The sequence below is a fragment of the Saxophila tyrrhenica genome, assembly GCF_035928015.1.
Source record: "Saxophila tyrrhenica strain CCFEE 5935 chromosome Unknown scaffold_6, whole genome shotgun sequence".
Lineage (NCBI taxonomy): Eukaryota > Fungi > Ascomycota > Dothideomycetes > Mycosphaerellales > Extremaceae > Saxophila > Saxophila tyrrhenica.
Window position 1 is genome coordinate 68,022 of NW_027041738.1, and position 15,503 is coordinate 83,524.

At 55.4% G+C, this 15,503-nt stretch overlaps 7 protein-coding genes across 7 annotated transcripts; 4 read left to right on the forward strand and 3 right to left on the reverse strand.

The window, feature by feature from the left end:
* Positions 1-354: 354 nt before the first annotated feature.
* NOC2 (Nucleolar Complex 2 protein) lies at positions 355-2,673 on the reverse strand (the record flags this gene model as incomplete). Its single annotated transcript, XM_064801302.1, has 1 exon — positions 355-2,673. The coding sequence occupies one exon, from the start codon at positions 2,671-2,673 to the stop codon at positions 355-357; it is 2,319 nt and encodes a 772-aa protein (XP_064659932.1).
* Positions 2,674-2,868: 195 nt separating this feature from the next.
* VPS28 (Vacuolar protein-sorting-associated protein 28) lies at positions 2,869-3,806 on the forward strand (the record flags this gene model as incomplete). Its single annotated transcript, XM_064801303.1, has 3 exons — positions 2,869-2,958; positions 3,048-3,284; positions 3,369-3,806. The coding sequence occupies 3 exons, from the start codon at positions 2,869-2,871 to the stop codon at positions 3,804-3,806; spliced, it is 765 nt and encodes a 254-aa protein (XP_064659933.1).
* Positions 3,807-4,045: 239 nt separating this feature from the next.
* On the forward strand, positions 4,046-5,194 carry rrg1 (Protein-lysine N-methyltransferase rrg1; the record flags this gene model as incomplete). Its single annotated transcript, XM_064801304.1, has 2 exons — positions 4,046-4,070; positions 4,131-5,194. 2 exons carry the CDS (start codon positions 4,046-4,048, stop codon positions 5,192-5,194), a joined length of 1,089 nt encoding a protein of 362 aa, XP_064659934.1.
* Positions 5,195-5,897: 703 nt separating this feature from the next.
* On the forward strand, positions 5,898-6,787 carry LTR77_004051 (uncharacterized protein; the record flags this gene model as incomplete). Its single annotated transcript, XM_064801305.1, has 2 exons — positions 5,898-6,584; positions 6,644-6,787. The coding sequence occupies 2 exons, from the start codon at positions 5,898-5,900 to the stop codon at positions 6,785-6,787; spliced, it is 831 nt and encodes a 276-aa protein (XP_064659935.1).
* Positions 6,788-7,183: 396 nt separating this feature from the next.
* Positions 7,184-8,533, reverse strand: LTR77_004052 (uncharacterized protein; the record flags this gene model as incomplete). The annotated part of the gene is made up of 2 exons (XM_064801306.1): positions 7,184-8,016; positions 8,071-8,533. 2 exons carry the CDS (start codon positions 8,531-8,533, stop codon positions 7,184-7,186), a joined length of 1,296 nt encoding a protein of 431 aa, XP_064659936.1.
* A 3,202-nt stretch (positions 8,534-11,735) lies between these two features.
* On the reverse strand, positions 11,736-13,310 carry LTR77_004053 (uncharacterized protein; the record flags this gene model as incomplete). The annotated part of the gene is made up of 3 exons (XM_064801307.1): positions 11,736-11,871; positions 11,946-13,196; positions 13,246-13,310. 3 exons carry the CDS (start codon positions 13,308-13,310, stop codon positions 11,736-11,738), a joined length of 1,452 nt encoding a protein of 483 aa, XP_064659937.1.
* A 584-nt stretch (positions 13,311-13,894) lies between these two features.
* Positions 13,895-15,470, forward strand: LTR77_004054 (uncharacterized protein; the record flags this gene model as incomplete). Its single annotated transcript, XM_064801308.1, has 2 exons — positions 13,895-14,768; positions 14,824-15,470. The coding sequence occupies 2 exons, from the start codon at positions 13,895-13,897 to the stop codon at positions 15,468-15,470; spliced, it is 1,521 nt and encodes a 506-aa protein (XP_064659938.1).
* Positions 15,471-15,503: the final 33 nt, after the last annotated feature.

Sequence of the window (15,503 nt, forward strand, 5' to 3'; positions counted from 1 at the left end):
AGGTGCTGAACAATGAGGAAAGTTGAGGTACGGAGTGTGTATATCAGAGGCAATTGAAACCCTCCAAAATCCAGCGGTGGGAAACTACATCGTGATGCGGTAATGGCCTACCTAGCCTAGCTCCTGTCGAGCTGCCTTTTTCTGCGTCAATCAACGAAGGCATGGTTCCGAGGTGGAGCTCTCGTCGTTAGCTACGTGGAAGAATCGAGGGGAAGGTCGAATTTATCCGGCAGTTTGAACGCCGATGTCGGCTTGACATTCGGAGTTCTGTTCGCAGCAGCATTCGACCAGAGAAATGCACAACGAACCGTCTGGGGCGAGCATACAACATGGTGTAGTATCATACACATCCGCTCAGTCCTCCTCCTCGTCTTCACTACCCACCCCATCAACCATCACCTCATCCTCGTCCTCACTAATTCCATCCACCATCTCATCCTCCTCACTCTCACTCTCACTCCCCACCTCCTCACCCTTCTTCTCTTTATCACCACTACTCCTCCTCCGCTCATCCTCCCTCCTCGCCTCCTCAGCAACCTTTTCCCTCTCCTCCCTCTGCCGCCTCAACGTCCCCACAAAAGCCCCCAGCGGCATCTTGTCCCACCCCACCTCCTGCAAAAACCCCTCGACGCCCGTGCGATCGTTCGGCGCAAACTCCACCTTCCCTCGCTTGTCCTCCACGTGCCGCGCATTCGCTTCGAGTTTCTGCACGAGGAGTTGGATCATCCCGTTGACCTTCTGGTTCTTATTCCCCTCCCCGGGAGCGCGGCGGTTGACGTCTTTCAACCAGCGCTTCAGCACCACGTTGACCGGCAACGAGAGTTCGGGAAACGCAACGTTCTTGCACCACAGCACGAAGAACTCGCCCAGCAGCTCCTGCACCTGCTCGCCGACGCCGTCCTGGTAGACGCGCGTGCGGAGATAGCCCTTGGGAGCGCGGATGCTGACGCTGAAGTCGAGGGGTTTGAGGGTGGAGGGTTTGGGCGCTTTGCGCATTTCGGCCGACGTGAGGACTTCGTAGAGGGGCGCCGCGAGGGGGATGAAGGTGTTGGTGGTGCGGGAGAGGCGGAGGAGCGAGCGGCTGAGGTGGAAGCGGAGCGGGAAGTAGGTAGCGGTGGGGATCAGGCGGAGGGCGCCGAGCGTGACTTGCACCAGAGGGTATATGAGTGGGCGCATGTTAGAGGCCGGGTCGATGGCATGGGCGGAGAGGACACGAGACCAGAAGTCCAGGCTGTGCACGTATTGCCAGTTGTAGACATTCTTGTACCCTTCTTTCGCGGTGTTGTGGATGCTCGTCCGGAGATGGATGGCAAGCTGACGAACGAAGGTGAAGGAGGTGGTGTAGGCAACGGCAGGGTCAACGAGACCCCAAAGCTCGGAAGCAGAGTTCTTCATCAGGTTCATGCCCTGAACAGTGTGGATCGTGGTGTTGCGCGACCCTTTGACGAGGCCTTGATATACTGTCTTGAGCACGTTCTCTCGGATGCCAGCATCGCTGATTGTGGTAAGACGGCGCAGTACGAGAAACGCCGCAATACGCGTCGCTTCTGCGTTCGACGAAGACGACCAGATGTTCGTTACGGCCTTTGCCAGGTTGCGCACAAGCTTTTTGAACGACAGCAAGTACGGGAGAAGCGGCAGCGTCGAGCTCAGCGTCATGCGAAGTGTCGAAGCATCGCTGAGGTGGTCCAGGAGGTGCATAATGCTGGCGACGTGGCTCTTCAGCAGCGGTCCGAGGGTCTTGAACCTCTTGCTCTCCAACGAAACGTGCACCTTCCCGCTCTTGCTCTCCTGCACGGGCAAATGGTGCTGGAAGACATCCGGGATATGCTTGAGCGCGAGCGTGAGCAATTCGTGGTATACTGCAGGGTCGGAGATGGAGTATTTGAATTGTAGATCGTCTTCCTCGTCCGAGACGTGTGCTGCGGCGCGAAAGGCCAGCACCACTTCCCTTGCAGCACGAAGCGAGTGCTCCTTGGTGATAGCGGTCCTCCATTTCGACACCATAGCTTTCGTCAGCTCGTTCTTGCGAGCACCGTCCACCTCCTCGTCTTCCGACTCGTCTGATGCGGGAGCGGTTTTTTTGGGCTTCTTCCGCTTCGGCGCCTCCTCTTCTTCCTCGCTCAGTGCTTCAACGCCTTCCAGCTCTCCGCCCAGCAGCTCCGGCTCGTTCTCCTGAAGATACTTGTGGAACTCAGGATCATTCTCCGCAAGCGCATCAAGCTGTTGTCTGTGGCCCTCCAAATCCTCATCATCCTCCGACCCCGAGTCGCCGCCGTCGGCCAGTCTAGCAGACACAGGCGCTTGCTCGAAGGACACATCCGAACCTTCACTGCCGCTCTCCTCCTGCTGCTCCTTCGGCGCCTCTCTCTTTCTCTTCTTGCCCTTCTCCTGGGGTAGCTCGGGTACCTCGAAGCCTCCCTGGAAGAACTCGTCCACGCTCATGTCTTTGAACTTGTCCTCGCCAGCCTTCTTACCATTGCGCACATCCTTCTTCACCTCGTCGCCATGTTTCTCGCCAGGCGCAGGGCGACCCTCTTCCTCTGCGCGTCTGGCCTTCTTTTTCGCGTTGATCTGCTGTCGCTGCTTGACCTTTTTCAAGCCCTTGCGTCGCTCGAGCACATCTTTTAGATGCTTCTTCTCGAATTTCTTCTGCTGCTTTGATTGAGGCATTGTGCCGTTTGTGCCTGTGGATATGTAGACCTTGAGACAACTCTTCGGCTGCCCTTAGAATTTTTGCTTGGAGTGATCTTATCGTGGAGATAAGATCCACATCCTTATAGCCGGAGTATAGCCGGCGCATATCAAGCTGTTTCGAGATGACGAACTGATCAATTTACCGGAAGATTAAAGTCCAGCAATGCGAAGATGCAGACACCGAAGCAGTTGGCATATGCGCCAACCCCCTATAGCTACACACCTTCCAACAACCTGAGAGCGACCATCAACGAGGACGAAGTACGTGGGCAGCGTCGATCAGACAGGCGTTGATATAGATGCTTTAGCAATATCCTCTAAGTTCCGTGCTAATTGTTGATGTCATTCAGGAAGTTCGCCTGGCCGAGAATGCAGCAGAGCGCGACCTGTACGAATCTCTAGCGGAGATCTACAGCATCATCGTCACCCTTGATGCTCTGGAGAAGGCGTACCTACGCGACAGCATCAAGGAGATCGAGTATACCGAGACCTGCGATCGATTGTTGCGGCAGTACAGGAGTACTCTGACCGACGAGAGTGTCGAAGCGGCATTCGGTGACTTGGAGAGCTTCAAGCGGGAGTGGGATGTATGTCCATCTTCTTCTGCCCGACCAACACAGACCACGGCCAATCGGTTCAGGCGACATGCTTGAGTACTGACACTGCTGTAGCTGGAAGTCCCACGCGCAACCGAACGCCTCAAGATCGGCCTCCCCGCTACCATCGAATCCACCCCAACCCACCTCCCCCCATCCCGCGCCAGCTCCCACCGCACCAACCTCCCCTCAACCTCGCAACCGCATCAACCCTCTTCCTCCGGCCCCGTGGCCCAACACATCGTCGCCGCCTCTGAGAACTTCATCACCCTCTTCGACGCCGTGAAGATGAGCATGCTGTCCAAAGACACTCTACACCCGATCCTGGTGGAGGTGATACAGAGCGTGAACAAAGTTACGGATCGGGACTTTGAGAATAAAGGGAAGATTGTGCAATGGCTGATTACGCTGAACCAGATGCGCGCGGCGGAGGAGTTGAGTGGCGAGCAGGCGAGGGAGCTGAGCTTTGATTTGGGGCTGGCTTATGAGGGGTTCAAGAAGACGTTGGATTGAAGAGATGATCTCGATACAAGTTTCCTGACGCAGTACTCGATCACGACCAAAGGTTTGCACGAGACGATATGAGCGGTCGTTGTGCCTCGACGCAGCACACTCGGGCATACTTCGGCTCAAGCAAGCTGTGAACCTCAAATTCGTTCCAGATGAAGGCGACAAAAATCAGCTTCATCAGAGCACTATGACAGAAAAGCTCTGCCGCCAAGTTGGCCAGCAAACGATCTCCTACGCCTGCCATGGATGATGACGAGACAGTTGATGGTACCTCTTCGCACATGAGTGACTACCTTACAGTGGCAGGCTTCTGATAATCAGTCGCAGTGCTGAATCTCCCGCAGCTCTACCAGCGCCCATCGGCCTCGACGTTGCGCAGTGTGTTGGACGACTTGAGTCTTGTGCCGCCATCATGGAGCGGCATTTCCGCACCCGCAAGACAGAAGATCAAAAGCGAGGGCGTGCCTTCGTATTTGACCAAGATCATTTCTAGCCCCCTGACCTGGATTGAAGATGATGCCGAGAAGGAAGCCATTTGGGAAACTGCGGCGCAGCGGCTGAGCGAGAGAAGTGGTCGCAGTGGAATGGGCAACATCAGCAGGGTGTTCTCAATTCCACTCAAGCCTGAATCAAACCTTGAAGACCTCGCCGCCCCTGCTTTGAAGACGAAGTCATCGGACGACAGCACGATTGAGGAAGACGCTCTCGAGATCACGCTATACGAGCCAGCATTGTCAGAAGACAATCTCGGCCTCAAGACCTGGGCCGCATCATACCTGCTCGCCAAACGCCTCCCACTTCTGAAAGCAACCTTGCCAGCTCTCACATCAGACAGCGCATCGGAGGTCCTCGAATTAGGCTCCGGCACCGGTCTGGTCGGTCTGGCAGCAGCGGCGGTCTTTCAGACGTCTGTCCTACTCACAGATCTGCCGGCCATCGTCCCGAATCTCGAACGTAACGTCCAGACCAACGTAGCATCGATCAACGCTCACGGCGGAAGTCTGCAGACCGCAGTGCTGGACTGGACGGAGCCTGAGCAACTCATCTGCAACGACGCTCGAACCAATGCCAAAGCACATTCCTACCAACTCATCCTGGCAGCCGACCCCATCTATTCTTCAGACCACCCAGCACTCCTCGTCAACACGATATCGTACCATCTGAGCAGGAATACTGAAGCGCGAGTCGTGATCGAATTGCCGCTACGAGAAGGCTACGCAAGCGAGCGGCAGGATCTTCGAAACCGCCTCATCGGCCTTGGTCTAAGAGTCCTGGAGGAGGGGGAGGAGGTCGGGTATGACGACTGGGGTGCAAAAAGCGGGAAGGGTGGAGAAGAGGAGTTGGCGGAGGTGAAGTGTTGGTGGGGTGTTTGGGGGTGGACGCATGCGTGAAAATGCGTAAGCCTTTTCGCCCTCTGATATGTGCTCGCTTCTGCGTTCATCAACCAATGTTGCCTCAAGTATAGCTGGGGCTTTAGGTCTTGTTTGAAACAGAAGCAATTGGCATGGATGAATGGGATGCAAAGACTGGGCATGATGCTTAGGATGAGCTAGGAAGTGACGAAGTGTTGGTGAGTGAAAGTAAAGTGGGAACGGTGGTAAGTTGTGCTGCTCACTCGCTGGATCAATTGCCCTAAAGCAACGATACTACTTCCCTCCGACATACTTGAGCTCTCTCACACTGTTTGGCTTTCCTACAATTTTCTCATTTTTCCGATGCCGATAGCCTCGCACATGGCCAGCCTGAATTGTTTAGCGGCTAGCTCGAGATTCAAGACCATAAGCTCCCAGTCCGGCTCGACATGGAAGCACTACTCAACGAAGGATTGGCGTTATCAGCGATTGAACCAATGTGTCGAGATCATGCAGGGAGCATTCAGCAGGGGAGCTCAAGCAGGCCCTATAAGCTAAGAATGCTGATTCAGCCCGACGGATTCAAGTCAGCATTGATGCATCCATGCATACAGCATGATACCGGACAATGAGGGTACAAAATTACCTCGTTCCTCACTGACTTGAGTTTTGCACTCGCAGATAATATCACCAACACCACCTCATCCAATCCATTGCACCACCACCACATCCACCACTGAAAATGCCATACCTAACCCTCAAAGACGGCTGCAGTCTCTACTACAAAGACTGGAACACCTCCGGCACCTCTCCTGTCGTCTTCTCCCACGGCTGGCCCTTGAACTCAGACAACTGGGATGCGCAAATCTTCTCCCTCGCCTCCCACGGATACCGAGTCGTAGCGCACGACCGCAGAGGCCACGGCCGAACCGACCAGACGTGGGAAGGCAACGACATGAACACCTACACCGACGACCTGGACCAACTCCTCGAGCACCTGGACCTCACGGACGTCATGCTCGTCGGCCACTCCACGGGCGGAGGCGAAGTGGCGCGGTACTGTGGCCGTCACGGCACGAAGCGGGTGAAGAAAGCCGTCTTGATCTCTGCTGTGACCCCGTTGATGGTGCAGACCGATAGCAACCCAGGCGGTCTGCCGATGTCGGTGTTCGACGGCTTTCGAGAAGCAATGGTGAAGGACCGCGCGCAGTTCTTTGTGGATGTGCCGAGTGGGCCGTTCTTTGGCTTCAATCGTCCCGGGGCGGAGGTCAGTCAGGGCTTGATCTGGAGTTGGTGGCAGGCGGGGATGATGGCGAGTTTCAAGGGGACGTATGATTGTGTGAAGGCGTTTTCGGAGACGGACATGACAGAGGATTTGAAGGAGATGCAGATTCCGGTGTTGGTCTTGCACGGGGATGACGATCAGGTGGTATGTTCGGATCGAGATCCTTACCTGTGCCCGTTCGTGGTTTGCTAAGAATGCCACAGGTTCCTATCGATTCCAGCGCAAGAGCAGCAGTTAATCTCCTGCCCAACGCCAGGCTGAAGGAGTATCCTGGAGCTCCGCATGCTCTGCCTAATATCTGTGCTCAAGAGGTGAATCAAGACCTGGTCGCGTTCTTGAAGGAATGAGAACGGCAATCTCGCAGACCTCATGCGAAAGTACAGACAGTATTCATGCCAACCAGGCTTCAGATCGAACATCGAAGTTCTCAACCACTATCATACAACTAACAATACAATCATCAAACACACTATGTCTCTATCTATTGGTACAATCTCAGCATCTGCCACAACAGTGCGAGTCCCGACGTCGTCAACCTTCAAGCACAGTATTGGTACATTGCCCATCCCAGCGCTAAATCCAAACATCCCTCTCCATGTGTACATGTCGTTATTGTCGTCACAGGCCACGGCATTGCTGCTTACCCACACTCACTCAATGCCATAGAACATCCAGACCGGCTGCTGGTGAGGTTCTGTTATCCCTCATCTTCAACCGGACTCAGCGTCCACCTCAAGCGCAAGCTATCCACTCGGATAATGCGTCATCGAATAACCCCCCTGCTGCCCCGGATCCTCTCGATACGCATGCATCTGCTGTTGCGCATACCCTTGCTCGCCCTGCGGGTGCTGGTACGCCGCAGGGATAATCTGCGGCGGATGTAGTTGGCCAGGCTGCGGAGCGTATTGCGCCCCCGGTGCGGTCGGAGGGACCTGTTCCACCGGCGCCATTTGGTAGTGCTGCTGGGGAGGGTAGGGTTGTTGTTGCGAGACTTGGTAGTTGGCGGGACTCTGCACGGTCATGCTTTGGAATTCGCTCTGCGGAGGAGCCACGTAGCTTTGTGGTTGGGGCGCGGCGCCGGGTGGGTAGTTGGGGACCTGCGGTTGTGCGTATTGGGGTTGGGGTTGGGGCGATGCTTGGGCTTGGGTTTGGGAGGGTGTGCGTTGGGGTTCCTGGTACGGGTATGGCTGGCGTACGCTCCATTGGGGTCGATCGGCTGGGTTGGCGCTCACGTACGGCACCTGGGTATGGAGAGAATGCTGCTCCGGCATGCCGCCGGGAGTGCTGTGGACACTTTGGGTGCTGTCTTGTGACCGCCAGCTTGTCAGACCAGGACCGAGCTGGACGGAAGAGTGAGCTGGTAAGCTCGCGGGGGCACTTGCGCCGCTCACGCCGAGATGAGTGGCTCCTTGCTGCCAGGAACCATGTCGGGAGTTTGAGGACTGCGAGGTCGTCACGGAGAGTGCACTTCGAGGAGTGGAAGTTGATGGGGGACGCGGTATGCTTGCTCCCACAACTTGGGAACCAGGTGAGGTTGCATGCATGGGAATCATATGCTGATCTGGTGGCCGCTGACCTGGATGAACGTCAGCATCGGTTCAATAGCTTGCACTGACTGACAGCTACTCACTTTCTGAAGGAGGAGGCACTGGCACAGAGTAACCAAACTCGCCCAGTTTGGATCGAAGGAAGCCATTCTCTTCCTCCAGCTCCCGACTGCGCTGATGCGCGACTGCAGCTATCTTCTCGCTAGATTCGTGGGCCGCTCGAAGATCACTGATGTTGCGCTCCAGATGCTCGATGTGGTCCTTGGTCCTCTGTCGAATTGCTCGCTGTGCCTCTCGATCGTTGGCTCGCTTCCGCTCCAACTGTGCCGCTGACAGGGTTGACACACTCCTCGTCCCCGCTCTGGAGGCCCGCTTCTTCGAGCCTCCACTAGAGTGTAGTCGTGATTCGGATTCCGAAGAGATGTAACCATACTGCGTCCGGTCCGCCGCCGAAGTCGGCGTGATACTGTCTTCAGGATTCATCGGCGACCATCCATAAGTCGAGTTGTTGAACGAGTGCCAAGGCGAGGATACCACGCAAGTCATGAGCTGCGGTTGTGACGAGAAAGAGTGCTCAATAAGTTGTCCAGCCGAACATCAAGTTTTGTTGAATGCAGGGAATTGATCCTCCACGGCCAGCGCTATTGACGCCTGATGATAGACAGGGAAGTTGAGGGCCGGGATGCGTAGCTGAAGACTGTGGCCGGACACTGCGGATCTGATGTTCTGGGGTGTATGTCTTGTTGATCGTCTGTAAACGTGTAGTTGTTTGAAGGAAGACGCGAAAAGAAAACAATGACGGACTACAGCATGGGAGCGACAGGGTCGGGGACCTATTATTACTGTATTCGCGGTGAAGGCGGCCAAGGACCGGCAGATTGCGTTATGCTGTCACCGAGGGCGACTCCATCATTAGAGGGTTCGTGCCCGACGTCCGTGTGAGGCACTTCGAGCAAGCTAGAAGACGCAGAAGGAGTTTCGCCATGGTGCCTTGCAGCTCTCACCAGCCAACTTGCGTCAGCCTGCGAGTTAGCAGCAAACTCTATGTCCATGACCAGATCCTGAAGCGGCGCTAGGTACGGCGAGAGAGTCCCGGTCGCCAACAACCATGTCGGCCTCGTGCCAAATCGTCAGATGGAGGGCAGCGGTCAGGGAGGCGAGCACGACTACCGCGTTTTCTGGAAGCAGAGAGCTTGTGCACTGGCTTCGAACCAACATCTTCCACCAGACTTCTAGTGCGGTTGCGCTCCACGTGCGCCGATACCAACCGGCATCGAGCCGAAAGCTAAACAAGAATAGGCTGGCCAGGAACGCAGCCAGTCGTCGACTGACTTTGTCGAAGAAGAGATCGATAGATTGGGTTCAGCCCGTCAATAACGAAGACACCCTCGTCCTCGTCGATGTGGCGTTTGAGGTATACGGCAACTTACACTCGATCCGTAGAAAGACACACGGGAGGGGGGACGCTGACCTCACGGTGCCTGAGCTGCAGGAATAGTCCGGGCTGGGAATGAGCTAAACCCATGGCCGTGGTTTTACCTTGGGGTTCGATGGGTTAGATGAGTTGCAGCGATCACCACGGAGATTTGCCTGTCTCGAGCTCCGTGACGAAACCTTAAGCAGCTCTTCAACAGTAAGGCAGTTATGGGATGTTGCTTAAGGCCTGATGGCAGTAGCCTGAGTGACATCGACCGATCGAACTACAGCTCACGTTCCCCTTCTCGCTACGTTGCTCGCTTGGAACGACGGAGCCCATGTCAACAGCGGCTGGCTGCTAGGGGCAGAGGGGATAGCGTGACGTCGACTAGCCTCACTCAGGGCTCGGGAGGATCAAGCGGAGCCCACGCGAGACCCCTGCACACCACGAGGCCAGCGCCCCTCTCAGATCCTTCGAGAAGCATGCCAGCCAATATGCGGCACCCGGGAGTGGAGAATCCTGGTACAGCCGTGATAGGCTATCGGGGTATGGAGCTTGAAGCAAGCCCGTCCCCGATTTGTTGTTAGATTGTGGTGAGATGTCTAACGAAGACAGTCGATCAACGTTAGGGTATACAGTCGATCCGGCGAGCCGCAAAGAGAAAGCGGTATGTTCATCGTGGAAACAATGCTGCATCGACGGTCGCAAGCGGTGGTGAGGTCAGCTCGTGCTTGTTGCAGGACTAGCGGCCTGCCCCCTGCGCACCTCATCTCTTCGGCTTGCTAATCCTCGCTCGCCTCGTGCTATAATTGAATCTATTCGATGCACAACGCTAAATGATCATTTCGTTTCACCTCAAAACTGCTCGGCCTTGCCCTAAACGATGCCCTCACCGACCTCTCAGACCGCATGTGCGTCCTGAACTACTGTACAGTGTCACATGCTCCATGACCTCACCTGGCACGCCAACAACGGAAGTGTACTTCCGTTGGCAGCCCGACGTGTCCCCGCCGTGTAGCCATCCACACGATTGCAAGACATGGACCATACTGGTAGACGAGCCGTGTCAACATGGTGAAGCGAGAGACATTGAAGACGGCTTCTTCCACCACCGCCACGCACCACCAGACGGCTCGGGACAACGCTCCTAGGACCCAAGTCCCTTCATGCCCAAACAATGGGACAACTACTGCCCGAAGCCACGATATCCACCACCACCACCACCACCACCTCCCACGGTGTTACCGTCGCCTTCCGGCGGCGGCATGACCCATTCGGTAAACGCGTGCGATCAGATTAAGCGCGAACCTTAAGCACACCCGCAATTCTGGCGCGGCCGAAACATCGCAAATCGATGGTGTGCTTTTAACCAAGCTTTGCGATTTGTCTCGACTGTGAGAGTCTATTGGCGCCGGAGCGTTAGGGCACCGCTTGATGAGACCGGGCTCACCGGGATTTTCAGCGCGAGATTTGCAGTCGAAGACCAACGACTCGAACTGCGAGGTTGTTCAACAGCATTCGTGATGGTGTGCAGGAGCAGTAGCGCCGCAGCGACAAGAAACTTCCCATCCTCTGCGGACGACTGACTCTCCTACTAGCAACAACAGTCAGGTTGTTTGTGGAACCTTCCTTCATGCATAGAAGCCCCCTGGAACCTTCGCCGTTGCTGATCATCTTGTAAGATTGGCTTCACTGGCATCAAGACCGACAGACCTACGCATGGATGATGGAGTCATGCGAACGTGATCCTCCGCAGGGGCGAGCGTTGCTGTTGTTACGACTCACGTATTCTGTAACAAGGGCGAGTTGTCTCAGCTTGCTCGATAATGATGATGGAGCTCGATCATCCATGTCCTCCATACAGCTTCCGCTCTCCATGGACCACTGCATGTGTTGTACCAAAGTATCTGCAATGCTACCTCCTTACACATGTTGGCGCTGTTGGGGGCTCGGGATATTCCATTTCAAGCGGCGACTGGTCCGGCCCTGCAACTGCTGGTGGGCACCCAAGGGTGCATCCTGCTGTTGGTTACACTTGGTTGCAGTAGCGCCTCTAGGCGTTCCAACAACCCGTTTCGCCGCGGATTATGCGAGTCCTTCAGCGCGACTACCTTCTACTACTGTATAGCGGCGGAGACACTTCTAAAAGGAGGACAGGGTGGGGAGTGGTGTGGCACAATACCTGCTGACCTATAAGATATGCAGGGCTCGTACATACTTCCTTATCTGATGACTGCCGCGGTTGGGCCATACCATCACCATCATCATCATCATCATCATCATCTATACTGTACGTACCACAGCCAGGAGCAGGAGCAAGCACCACCTCCTCTATGACTCGATGAGGTTCCTGAAGATGTTGCCAATCTCCTTTGCACTCTTCTTTGGGTATCGTTTCTGCCCACCCTCGTAATCGACGAACGTGACACCAAACCGCGTCTCATATCCCTCAGCCCATTCGAAATTGCTGTAGCAAACGGTCAGCTCTGTCCATCACCCGGGCATCAATCGATCATCAAAACCAGGCAGCAGGCAACTCACTCCATCAAACTCCACGCCATGTACCCCCTCACATCCACATTGTCAAACGTAAACGCCTCCGCCATCGCCGTGATGTATCCCTGGAAATACTCGACCCTAAAGTCGTCTTCCAGAATCTCGTCCTTGGTCTTGTCATTCTCGCCCTTGAGGCTCGTGCCGTTCTCCGTCACGTAGATGGTCGGGCGGCCATACCGGTCGCTGATCCACTTGATCAGTTTTCTGAAACCGGGCGGGTTCGGGCACAGCCACGGCGACTGCGTTTCAGGCCCGATGGCGTGGCCGGACTTGTTGGTCTTGTGCGTTTCGAGGTTGCCGTTGAAGTTGTCCGGTTCTGGCTCGGAATCCAGGTGCTTGATGTAGTCGGCTGTGTAGTGGTTCATGCCGTAGAAGTCGTTGGAGCCTTGGACGAGGGCGATCTCGTCGGAGGTGAAGGTTGGGAGGCGGTCGCCGAGTTGCTTGCGCATACTCTCGGGGTAGTGGCCTTTGTAGATGGGGTCGGCGAACCAGGAGATGGAGAATTCGAGTTTTCGCTCGCAGGCTTCAATGTCCTTCTGGTCGGTCTCGTCCCATGGCTCTACCCAGTCGCCGTTGAGAGTGATACCTATGGTGCCGCCTTGCGAGGGCTTGAACTCTTCTCTGTAGATCTTCACAGCTGCTCCGTGAGAGATCAAGATGCTGTGGCCGACCTTCCATGGCTCCCTTGATCCGTCACCGATAGGATTCTTCTTCCTGTCCGAGGTGTGTCCAGGAGCGAACTGGCCTACATTGTACCCAAGGATAGATGAACACCATGGTTCGTTGTAAGTAATCCACTTTTTCACCTTGGAGCCAAGAGCCTTGAACATCACTCTGGAGAAGTGGCAGTAGTCCTTTACATACTCTTCCTGGTTTAGGAATCCACCATACCGGTCGTGGAGAGCCTGTGGCAGGTCCCAGTGGAAGAGCGTAATCATGGGCTCGATGTCATTAGCGAGCAGCTCATCGACCAAGTTCTCGTAATACTGGATGCCTTTCTCGTTGATGGGGTCCTCACGGCCGCCAAGCGGAATCACCCTTGACCAAGAAATGCTGAACCGGTAAGCCATGGCACCTACTTGCTTGAGAAGAGCGACATCTTCCTTGTAGCGGTGGTAAGAGTCGCAGGCGGTCTCTCCGCTGCTGCCGTCTGCGATTTTGCCTGGTATCCGGCAGAATGTGTCCCAGATGGATTCACCACGGCCGTCCTCTTTGATGGCGCCTTCAATCTGGTAGCTACGGAGACATCAGTATGGAGTCTGAGCCTGCTTGAAGCTCGACTGACCTCGCCGTGGCAAAGCCCCAAAGGAAGTCCTTCGGCAGATGTGCCTTCTCTCCCGCTGAACCCATGATGTCTGTCTTTGGCTGTGGAATGTCCTTCTATGAATTCCTGAACTCACTCTTCGGGCTCAAGATGGTAGGGTGAAGCGAGAAGAAGGGAGAGGGAGGAGGGCAGCTCTATATACTACGTGAGAGCAGATTCTGCAGCTACTGATCTACGTGGTGTTGTGGGTAAATGTCGTTGTAGTCCCATGGGAGCTCGGCTGAAGGCCCGTCGTGCCGTCTGTACTCTGAAGCGCTCCTTCTTGGTCGACGGCCAACACATCGTGATCCATCACACATGACATGGCGAGGCCATTGACGGCTCTGTATGCCGATGATGAGCGTGTGTACTCGTTGTGTTGCGAGGCGCGGAGATTTCTTACCACGAAGGCTGGCGGATTGAATTTCCGATTTCGTCCCGTTTGACTTCACTTCTGGCGGCAAGCCTACAACATGATCGAAAATCCGACACAGCTTGTCGGAGAGCTGAAGTTGACTGCGGAAGGGAAATCATATCTAAATGTCCTCATCATAAATGGGACGCAGGTGGTCAGATCTCCATATACAACGTTGCCATTAGCAAAGTGCATCGAGTGGCAATTTCTTGAACCATGGCATCAAAAGTTCTTTCGAGAGTTCGTCCGACAACTCAACTTCTTGGACGATCATGGCAAAACTTCTCGAGAACCGCTGCAACGGCCGCAGCCCAGAAGAAGGAAGGCGACATCTCCGATGCCTTCGCCTCCTTGAGTGGCATGCAATTTGAGCCCCTCGAACCACGCTTCAAAGACGTCAAAGCACGCCTGATAGCCGGCCATGAGCAGGCCGTCCACGACTCCTGGAATCGACTGTTGGCTTCTTTGCGAGAGGAGATCTCCGTCATCTCCAAGCTCGGCTCCAAAGTCATACCGGAGATCGACTTCAAAGACATCGACGACGCCTCGCCCGAATTCCGAGCGGAGCACAAGAAACGCGGCGTAGCTGTCATCAGGAACGTGGTCCCCGAAAGCGAAGTGCTAGGCTGGAAAGATGAGCTCCGCTCGTACATCAAAGCGAACCCGCAGACCAAGGCCTTCCCGCCGGACAACCCGCAAGTCTACGAGCTCTACTGGTCGCCTGCTCAAATTAAGGCAAGGGCCCATCCTAACCTCATCAAGGCGCAGAAGTTTCTGATGGAGTTTTGGCACTCGAGAGATCCGAACGCCTTGGTCTCAAGTAGCCATCCGACCATGTACGCTGATCGGTTGAGGATGCGATTGCCGGGTGATGCAAAGTTTGCTCTTGGGCCGCATGTGGATGGTGGTTCGTGTGAAAGGTGGGAGGAGGAGGGTTATGGAAGAGGCAAGGTCTATGATGCGGTGTGGAAGGGGAAGTGGGAGGAGTATGATCCATGGGAGAGCAGTACGAGACTACCCGTGGTCAGCGATCTGTATCAGGGCGTAGGAGCTTGCAGTATGTTTCGTATGTTCCAGGGGTGGTTGGCGAGTAAGTACAGAAAAAAGCTCTCATGGCTGCAAGTGGTACTGACAGTTGCGCCCAGTGAGCAACACAGGCCCGTACGAAGGTACCCTCTTGGTCAATCCTCTCCTCAACCGTGCAACGGCCTACTTCCTCCTTCGACCCTTCTTCTCGCCCAAAGTCGCCGCGGAGAACACCACACCCGAGTCCTACAACGAAACCTTCCTTGACCCAAACAATTGGCAACTCGACCTCTCCAACTCATGGCTCCACGGCGCTTCCCTAGGCCATGGACAAGAACTGCGACCGTTCCTGCATCCGCACCTCAATCTCACTTCCTCGATGGTGCACGTACCGCGAGTCAACCCTGGAGACTACTTCAGCTGGCACTGCGATACTATTCACGCCGTCGATAGTGTCCATGCTGGCAAGTCGGACAGCAGCGTGATGTACATCCCTGCTTGCCCGCTCACGGTCGCCAACGCGGAGTTTATGGCACGACAAAGGGCATGCTTTCTTGAAGGCACGCCTTGTCCGGACTTTGGCGGAGGCAAGGGCGAGAGCGAGCATGTCGGAAGGCCAGGTGCTGGGGATGTTGAAGCTGTCAACCCAGTCGAAGGTATGCAAGCTTTCGGCTTGCGGGAATGGGACAGTGATGTGCCTGGGCTTACGAGTGGGCAACGTGAAGTCATGGATCGGGCGAACAAGATGTTGGGATTTTACGATTGATCGAGTACTGTGTGTAGCCACCGTAGGCGTTGA